The 10,257-nt window shown below is 35.4% G+C and overlaps 1 protein-coding gene across 1 annotated transcript in view; it reads right to left on the bottom strand.

Annotated features, from left to right (window-relative positions):
• Positions 1-250: 250 nt before the first annotated feature.
• SPCS3 (signal peptidase complex subunit 3) overlaps positions 251-10,257 on the bottom strand; it is a 20,491-nt gene continuing 10,484 nt past the window's right edge. The window contains exons 2-5 of the mRNA XM_044680790.1: positions 8,822-8,895; positions 5,666-5,742; positions 1,699-1,814; positions 251-683 (exon numbers count right to left, since the gene is read on the bottom strand). Coding sequence (XP_044536725.1) covers positions 548-683; positions 1,699-1,814; positions 5,666-5,742; positions 8,822-8,895 — 403 coding nt within the window. The 3' untranslated portion in view covers positions 251-547. The remainder of the gene's footprint in view (positions 684-1,698; positions 1,815-5,665; positions 5,743-8,821; positions 8,896-10,257) is intronic.

The raw sequence follows: 10,257 nt of genomic DNA on the forward strand, positions 1-10,257 counted from the left end.
TAATATATAACAATATATGACAGTATTTTGCCGGTTATCAGACATACTCAGAAAAGATACAAGAGGATGTCTATATCTGAATCACATCAAATGCTTATTTGCATGAATGGAAGGCATATAATACAGAGTTCTTATGACTCTACAGGCACCTGGAAGTTTTAACTACCCTTCATGCTCTTCACTTTATATTCCATAAGAATAATGGAAATGCAGAGAATACTTCAAATAGATATTTTACAAATCAAGACTATTTGAGGGTTTTTCAACTTTTATTAATAAGAAAGGTAATACTTCATTCAGGTGGCCAATTTCAAAAAAATTTTGTCACCTTTTTACCTTTCCTTTCAGTTATGTTTTTCAATGTTGGCTCTTGTAAAAAAAACAAAAACCAAAAGAAACCTAATTTTTAAAAAAGTTACAACCAAAAGCAAGTTTTCTCTTGCTTTTAGGGCAAAAGAAGAGGGAGCAAGAAGGAGCAAAGGGATGGGGCAAATGAGATAAAATTCATTAAGTATAAAAATATGTTGCTCAAATTCAGAATAATAATTTAATAATAACTCTTTGTTATTTCATATGTATCTGGGAATGGAATAGAGACATGTCCTGATCCTGTCACAAGAGGTAGAATTCCAGCATTTGGTACAACATTCCAAGAGAGGGTTAAAGTAACATTCCTGTTTCCCCTGTAAAAAGACAGATGATAATCAGTGGTCAGCAGAAATATTTGCAATTTCCTGAATAAAAACACTGAGCTCTAAATCATTTTATTAGCACACAGCTACTACTAAGAAGATCATCGTTGCCACTTGAACTCTGCTTCTACTTTGTTTCAAATGTAGAATCAAGAAAGGGGAATAAAGTTTTAACAGCATTTTGCAAGTGACTACTGACCTATGCCTTAAAACATACTTATCAGCAGCACCAATGAAAGTTTAAATGAGTGTCCACATCATATGATAGAAACAACATTCTATTATGAATCAGAAGATCTAGTTCCAGGTGTGTGGTCTTGAGCCAGTTACTGATCCTCATTGGCCCTCAGTGCTCTCCTGTTACATAAGAAGGTTGACTAGAGGTAAGGGACTTTCAGCTCTAACATTCTATGACTGTATAAAAGAAGTTCCTGAGCCCCTAGCAATTTCTCAAGTTTTCAGTTGTAGGTTCTACTGCTGTCATGAGTTGATTGGTAATCCTGACTTTCAAAGTAAGCTCCTGCACTTCCTATACCTATAAAAGCAGAAGCCACACCTCTAGGAGAAACAGAGTGAATAGACTCCTGTTTCTACTGCTACAACTCAAAGGATGTGGTATATTATACATGGAAGATTTGCTCTATTGTTCAAGTGGATCAGAGGAACAAAGATGGAGAGAGACTTAGAAGGACCAATCTAGCCCAACCCCTCAGTTTTTATAGATAAGGAACTGAGGTCCCAGAGAAGTTCAGTCATTTGCCCAAAATCACAACCTCTGGACTCCAAATCAAGAATAACCCCTATACTTCACCCCACCCAGTGGCCATCCCCTCTACCCTAAAAGGTTCTACAGTCAATGAGCAAAAAATATGCATAAATATTATTTTGTCTCTTGCCATTTTCCTCCCAGTACTGAAATATTTTTTTGTTTCATCTAGTTTCTCTTTCCTTCTCTTCTTTCACAAAAAAACATGGTTAAACACTTAAAATGGCATAAGTTGCTCACTTGAGACCATTTCCATCGTCAAAGAAAAAATATTTTGATTTCATATCTTTCAGCAGCAGCTTCGGATTATCGCCTCTCAGAATGATCTTGTCCCAAAGGACAACCTGGTTCAGAGCCTACATTGAAATGAGAATTAATTAGACAACTCTTCTAACACAACATCTGGTCAGTGCATATTAAAAGTAGCATTGATCCAAAGGAGACAGTTTAGTAAACATGCAGCTTAACTTATCAGCCAGACTTTAAGAAAATCTCTGCAATATTAATATTAAAACATGAAAAACAAGCAAAAATATGAAGAACCACTGTTAGGCCATAGAGATGACCCTCCTACCCCAAGGAAATCCCAACCCTTTCACTGAGCTAGAGGGTGTGTCTAATGAGGTGCCACAACCTAGGGAGCTCCATAGAGCAATTCTCCAACTGGAGTATCTGTTGACCATTCAATACTCTCTAAGTTTCCTAGGATCATGCTTAGGATGCCTGCCTCCACTTGGGGTGACTATGGATAATTGATCGTGCCCTGCCCCACACACAGTTAAGAGGGTCCCAAATAGTGTCATAACAATTTATGGCTGTCTAGCAATTTCAGCTACCCCTACTTGACAAGAAGTTCCAGTATCATAAAGGGGATGCTAAATTATTACGAATGAACTGAAAAAAAATCATTGTCTTTAAATAATTCATTTTCTTAACAAAAATGTTTAAATAAAAACATGTAGTCACACTATAGTTCTCTCATGAATCCTATTAAGATCAGCTCTCTGCTGGTTTACATGTAAACATATTGCAATTTCCAAAACACAGATGAAAAACAATTGTGCAGTTATAATTTTAATTCCTAATACACAAAAATTATTTTCTTTATATCAAAGGAAAAATGAGCCCCCAAATGTGAAAGAAATGAAAAAAGGAGGGAAAATTCCAATGACATTTCCTGCCTCATCCATTACCTTTGTCCAGGCCAGTTACTAAATGCGTGGCCACTCTATCACCCTCAAATAAATAAATAATCTTCTTTTCTAGTGTTCCAGGCATGACTATAAGACTTATTAGTAATACAAACATTTGAAAGGAAGGAATTTTGAGTTTGAATTTGGCTCCACTACTTAATACATGAGACAATTTGGGAAGGGTAACCTGTTTCTTTGGGTCTCAGTTTCCTCCACTGTAAGATGACAGAGCTCAACTAAATGCTTTGTCCCTTCCAGCTCTAAATCTGGGTGAACTTAATAGAGAAGACCATGATTATTACAAAACCTAAACTTACTATATCATTGTCATCCAGATTTTAAATCTCCCAAAGCATCTTGGCCTAATACCAAACCAAATTCATTAGCTACACAGGGGAAAAACAGAGTAAACCAGAATATTTCTCACAAATTATTAATTTGTTCATGCTATCCCAGATACAAAAAAATTACTATGAAGGAAGAAAATCCAGGTGAATTACTAAGCTTGCTAAATGCTCAATTATTATGCTGGTGTTTACTCTTTTGCTCTCCTGACTAGTTTATGAACTGCTTTTTTTAAAAGCTGATGTTTCAAGGGATTGGGTTAAAACAAATAACCAAATCAAAATGTGAGAACAACCATATAATATGACAATCTGCTAAACACTGCTCAACATTAGCTATTGTCAAGGAATAGTTCATATAATATGTAAAAACCAAGACTACCTTCACCAATATCCCTTAGGGTACTGCACCAAAATAAAATTTTATATGGAAACCCAGATACAAAAGAAATAATTTTACATTTTAATTCCGTTTTCTAAATAAAAGAACCATTAATTTATTAACCTCTGCATAAAACATGCTGGGATTCTTTACAATTCTTACGGTGGCTTTTCTAATTTGTTCCATGAAAATAAAACATGAAGTGAAACAACATGCTAGGTAGGTTAGTTTCATTAGAATCATGCTATAAATGTCAAAACTGAGCAGTGAGCCAATGAATATTACCAGCAAAGTTTTGTGTTTTTATGGTCAAGGCTGATTATAAGGCCTCTTCTTTTAAGATGCATTCTTAGTAATGTTATTACACAATGGGCCTTTGAACAATCTTATAAAGGATGAACTTACTCCCAGTGGCATGTTTGTTACACTAAGTATATTTTAAGCATGTTAACATTGATATAGAACTTTATGACTATTAATGTACTTCACAAACATTTCACTTGATCATCTTAACAATTATGTGAAGTAGGTGAGATTAATATCCTCATTTTACAGATGAAGAAATAAAGAATAAATGACTTGGCCAAGGCCACCCAGTTAGTATCTAAGTCAAGGTTAGAACTAAGGTCTTCCTGACTATAAATCCAACACTCTACCCCACTGTACCACCTGCCAATCTATGTTTCCACTAGGCAATGTGGGCCACTTAATGGTTACATTTCTAGGGGAACCAATGTTAACCATAGATACTTCAAGTGAGATGATTTCAATCCTAACAATTTTGACAAAATTAATTACAAAATTACATCAACAACTATCAATAGCTTATTGACAGAAAGTCTTGCATAATATAAACTACTAACATAATAGCCAGAAAACTAAAGCACAATCAAGTAAGAGTTTTGGCTTTGTGATTTACTATCTATACTATCTGTTATCCCTCTCCTTCCCTCAACATACTCAAGCAATAATGTAAAATGACAGTAACTGCTTTCTGTAGGATTTGGGTGGTTTGGTTTTTTGTTTTTTGTTTTTTGTTTTTTTTTTACCCTTGTACTTCGGTGTATTGTCTCATAGGTGGAAGATTGGTAAGGGTGGGCAATGGGGGTCAAGTGACTTGCCCAGGGTCACATAGCTGGGAAGTGGCTGAGACCAGGTTTGAACCTAGGACCTCCTGTCTCTAGGCCTGACTCTCACTCCACTGAGCTACCCAGCTGCCCGGTTTGCTTTTTAATATGTGGGATTTTTCTTAAGAGAAGAAAGAAAAGTAAGAGGAGGAAGAGACAGGAGGAAGGAAGAGAAAGAAAAAGTCAGAAGGAAAAGGAGAAGAGGAAAGGGCAAAAAGAAGAGAAAGGTCATGGAAAAAGAGAAAGAGGAGAAAGGAGATAAAAGGAAGAGATGAGACCAGAAAGAGGAAGAGAAGAAGGAAGAAAAGGACAAAAAAGGTATAAGGAGAAAAGGAGAAAGAAATAGAGATGGCAAAGAGAAAAGGAAAATGAGGATAAGGAGAAAGGAAAAGGAGAAAAAGGTGGGGAGAAGAGAAAGGGAGGAGTATAAAGAGGAGAGGAAGAGAATCAGAGAGGAGGCAGTCCTATCATTATGTAGCACGTTTTAATAATTAAAGGTGGCATCTGCTTCACTACCTATTTTTTAAGACACTCAAATAGTGGTATTTTAAGTCTAAATACTTAAATCATAAATACCACAAAGCCTCCAAATCATAGAAACATGGAAAATTACGAACACAAAGTATTTAAGATCTCTAGAATACTTCCACTAACGGTTTGCAAAAAAGTTGATATATAATCATATGTGAGAGAAAATTTTCAGCAAGGTATTTCCACTACTTTCAAGAATTAGGTCTGATAGATTCCAAATATGTACAGGTTAATAAAGGTTTATGGTCCCCCAACTCTCCTCCAAGCCTAGCTGAAGAGTGAGTGATCTAGTTTAAACTAAACCATCCTAATAACTGCCTCTCACAGACTTTTTGTGAAATGAGATATGTGTTAAAGGCCTTTACAAATTTTAAAACTAGAGACCACTTTCTAAACTCACACCCAGGCACGAAAACAGTTCCAAAGAGGTGACAGGGAGGGCCATAGAAAGAGAGCCACATCAGGTTCTCATAGTTTTCTCTCTCTTTAAGCTCATTACCAACGTGGTACAAAGAATTTCAATTTTTTTTACAGGAAAATACATGTCATGCAACTCACTTCTGATGCTAACTTTAAGTAGTTTTTAAGTTAATATACACTTCTAAATATACATGATACATATATACTTACATTATTTTTTGTCGAATATTCTGCTGATAAATATAGAAACAACTGCTTTACATTCCAATCAAATATATTCTCTAGATGTAAAAAAATTAAGGAACAAAGACATATATAAAACAGTACAAAACTTTAATGGTCAGTTCTCAATTATTCAAAGATTTCTAAAAGAATAGATTTCTGATCTAAGAATAGTTGTTCCTCAATCACCCAATATGCTAGTTATTTTCCCTTCTGTAAGTAAGCATGTCAAAAGATCTTAGATTTAGAGCTGAAGGGACTCTGGAGATCATCAAAGTTTTGCCCTTCCTTTTACAGATAAAGAAAATGAGATTAAAGGACTTAGTCCAGATAACATAGCAAAATGTATTGGAACCTATGTACTGTAAAACTCCTAAGTCTAGTACTCTTTCCATTATAACATATTGACTCTTAGCATGCACTTCTGTCTGCAAAAATATAGCTAGACAGTTAAAACTGACACATAAAGAGGGGGGGAAAACATAATAAATACCAGAGATTTGGGAGATTTTTAAACTAATCATTGTCCTCCTCCCCTCCACCACTACAGAAAGGAATGGAAGGTAGTACAGAATCAGGGTTCTAAGGTGCCATAAGATCAATCTAAGATATTATTACAAAGGAGAAAACTGAGGTCTGTAGGTTGAAGTTACTTGCCTAAAATCACATACTAAACTGATGCTTACTGGTTGAAACTTTACAGTATATATTTACTTTAATAGAAAAATAAACATAATCTGTACCAGGTTCTTGCAAGTAACAGTATCTAAGTCACAGAGTTCTATGAGAATCAGTGAGGCAATATGTGTAAAGGGCTTTACAAATCTTAAAGCAATATATAAATCATAGCTACTATGATTAGTAAACCACATATCATCTGTGTGCTAGGTCACTATAAATAAGTTTCTTTCTCTGACCTTGGTTCCCTTATTTGTAAAACGAGGGAGCTACCTGGACTAGATCTAGGTTTCTTCCAGCTCCAATTCCCATAATTAATAAAGGACTCAAAATCTACTTTTCTGTGAAATCAAATTCACATTGTAAAATTTAAAGTGAGAGACAGCATCATATGGGGGAAAAGAGAGATTTTTGAAACAGGGAGATCTGGGTTCAAATCCTGCCTCCAATATATTGACTATATTACACTCGGGTAAATCACTTAACTGTCCAGTGCTCAGGAAACAAACTAAGATTACATGTTGTAGAGTAGATGCCTACCTATACTGGTAAAGATAGTCTTGCCATCAAGAGTTCCTTATACCAATAAAATTGCCCAGTATAAAAGCCTAGTATAAAAGGAAAATAATTAATATGTCCTGTAGCATTATGTGCACTGTGAATCTTTTTTTCTAAACCAATCACTGTACAATAAACCTACATTGCCATTTTAAACTGATCAAAATATTTAAAATAAATTTCAACTATTTTCAGTGCTTAGCACAGAGTCTACCACATAGCGGGCACTTAATAAATGTTTATTATTAGTTGAATGAGTGAAATAATCAGATTCAATATCATAAACTATGTTATCTTTAGGGTATTAAAAACAAAATATATCACACAATGGCAGTTCAAATAATTTTGTGCTTATTACATCTATATCCAAGTACATAGGGCATTTACAGAACACGCACTTCCATAGATTGGAATCTGTACTTTGTTTTTTAGTAAGCTGATAAATATGCACAGGAATGCAAACATATTTCACAAATTACTACCAATATCAAGTACAGTGAAATATTTGAATGAACCAAGGAATAGAAAGCTAATTAATATAAGAATATTTAAATTAAACTAACTGGAATAATATTTTAATCTGAAAGTTTTCAGTCCTTCTCAGCAATACTGGGTTAAAGATGACCACAGAGGACTGAAAGACAGAAAATATTTAATGTAACAAATGAACTTTATTCCCTTTTTATTTTTTTAAAAAAGAACCTTGCTTTGACAGTAGCTGCCCACAGACAAAGTTGCAGCCTTTTGTTGAATCTAGCTTACTTAAAAGACACTAGCCCTAGGACAAAACAGAGTATCTTTTGTTTAAGTCCTCTTAGAGAAGGGGTTCTTAACCTTTCCTGTGCCAAGGAGTCCTTTTAGCTCTCTGGTGAAGCCCACAGCTCCCTTTATACAAAAGAAAGTTACAAATTAAAAATGAAATTATAAAGGAAACCAGTTATGTTGAAATAGTTATCTCTTTTTTAAATTTTACAGACCCCAGTTTATGAATCCCTGATGAAAAAAAATACACTTGATCAAAATGCCCTTTCCCTTTTTTATATTAGCAAAGTAGGAACAGCAGGAGAGGGCTGTCTCAATAAAACAGATGAGACCAGACCTAGAAGTGATCTGAGGTGCTTCCAAACCAAGAATGGTCTAATAAATTGAGGAGGAAAAAAAGACTTTCACATTTTTCAGGAAGGCATGGTTGGCAGAAGCCAGAAAACTGGAAGGCCCAGATAAGCTATTAAATCCAATCATAAAATTACTTCTTCAATTTTAAATAATTTCGTTCTGGTTGTGAAATCACATATGCTATAAAAGGATAGTAACTGTCAACTGAGATAGTAAACTGACCAACCATTTAGATATTGAAATGACACTACAAACATGTAACCTAACATTACATAAGCCAACTGCTGGATGTTACTGCTAGATAAAACTGCTACTGAAACATCATTGACAGCTCCCAGGTGACAAGACATTAAATGCACTTTTTACATAGTTTGAGTATTAGTGATTCTTCACTCTACCTTAATTTTGTTCTTCCTAAAAAAAAAAAACTTTTAAAATTTCAAAATCTCATTTTTGGTGGATAAGATTTATGTAATATTTCTTCTGAATAATTTCAGGCCTGGTCACCATGTATATTTTCTTGAATTATGAAAAAAATACTGATGTAGAGAGGAGCAGTTATTATTCCATCTTGTTTTACTAATAAAGAAACTGGGGTACAGAGATTAAATAATTTTTTAAGCAAAATTCAAGTTAGAGGCAATTTCACAATTATAAAGGAGGAGTTCTGAAGTTTCTATCAGTTTTTTTCCCTCTTCATTAGAATATTTTCAAATGCTTTAATTCAGCTTACTATAAACTTAAAATCATTGAAATTTATGTATATTTTTAAATTTTTTTCATAAAGGATATCAGCTGTTACATCAAATGTAATGAATCCCAGATCACTTCGTTCTCTAGGTCCAGTGAAGTCTTCTACATTTTTTCTGAAAATAAACATAAGTTTTATAATCCTTTAAGCATAGAAAGTCACAAAGTTTCTATGTCTACAATTTCTTAAGAGAACTGAATCCTCCTGTCCAATACATATACAACCCAAAACAGCTTATTCCAAACATATTGTGATAGTGTCTCCTGGTCAGTTCTATGCTACATAAAAATTAGTAGACATATAAACTGAAGAGTTAGGGCTACCCTGGATACATAAAAATAGGTTAAAAATCTAATAAAAAGATGGACATTGAACTCAACTGAAAGGAAATAGGATAAATCCTAAGTAAATATCAAAGAAGCTGTCTTCATATGCTTTAAGAGTTCCTCAAAAAAAAAATTGGAGGAAAGCCTTGAAATTAGGCAATTTCATAAATAGACAGAAAAAGTTTTTGCTGAAGGAGATGTAGAAAATAAAAGTAAATTAACCAATAGCTAAGGGCAGCAGAGCAAACCAAACCAATGGGGGAAAAAGCAGAGGAAGAGTAATTTAGAAGAGCCCTCAGAGTTAAACACCTGACAAGAAAAGTACAAAGTTAATGCTGAAAGCAACAGGGAATCAGCTTGCCTAGACAAGAGAGACGAAGAGAAAGAATATCAGGTCTGTCAAGAGAAATAAGCAAGGAATAGTAGATGGTTTTAGAAAGAATTTTTTTTAAGACTACAGGCAACTGCGGCAATAACATGTCAGTTTCCTATTTCGTTATGATCCCTTCAGAACCGGCAGAAAATTCCCATCCTAAAATAAAACAAAAAAGCGGGGGGCGGGGGATTGGAGGAAGGGGGGAGGAAGCGGTGAGAGAGGCTCTATCTTTTCACAAAATGCACCGCTGATTTCCAAAAACCTCAGCAGGTGCTAATCTGGGGTATGGACGAATAAATTTTCCAAGGAAATTCTTAAAAGCTAAAGAGGGAGGAACACGTCCAATTCAAACGTATGTAAGCATCGTAAAGATAGTTGGGAAAGATCTAAGAAAACAAAAAGAATAACAATACCAAGGTTTAAGGGATCTCAAAGTGCTTTGTCTATATCGGGGGAAAAGTTGCAGGGTGGAACAGAGGCATGAATTCAGCGATACACGAAATAAGAAATAAACCCAGGGAGGAGTGCAAACAGGAACCACACTCTAGCGGGCACACTGCAGATGTGCCAGGAGGGGTAGGGAAGGGGCAGGCGCCGGCCTCGGCAGAGCCGGAGTAGGCTGGTGTGGGGCTCCCTCATTGGCCCGCGCGGGGGAGGAGGGAAGTGAAGGAGCAGGAAGGAGGGCTGCAGTCCCTGACCTGAATTAGGGGAGCCAAGAGAGCGAGCCCAAGAACTTAACCCGGGATGGGTGTGCAAGCAGATGGAGGGGGGGGGG

The sequence above is a fragment of the Gracilinanus agilis genome, chromosome 6 (assembly GCF_016433145.1).
Source record: "Gracilinanus agilis isolate LMUSP501 chromosome 6, AgileGrace, whole genome shotgun sequence".
Classification (NCBI taxonomy): domain Eukaryota; kingdom Metazoa; phylum Chordata; class Mammalia; order Didelphimorphia; family Didelphidae; genus Gracilinanus; species Gracilinanus agilis.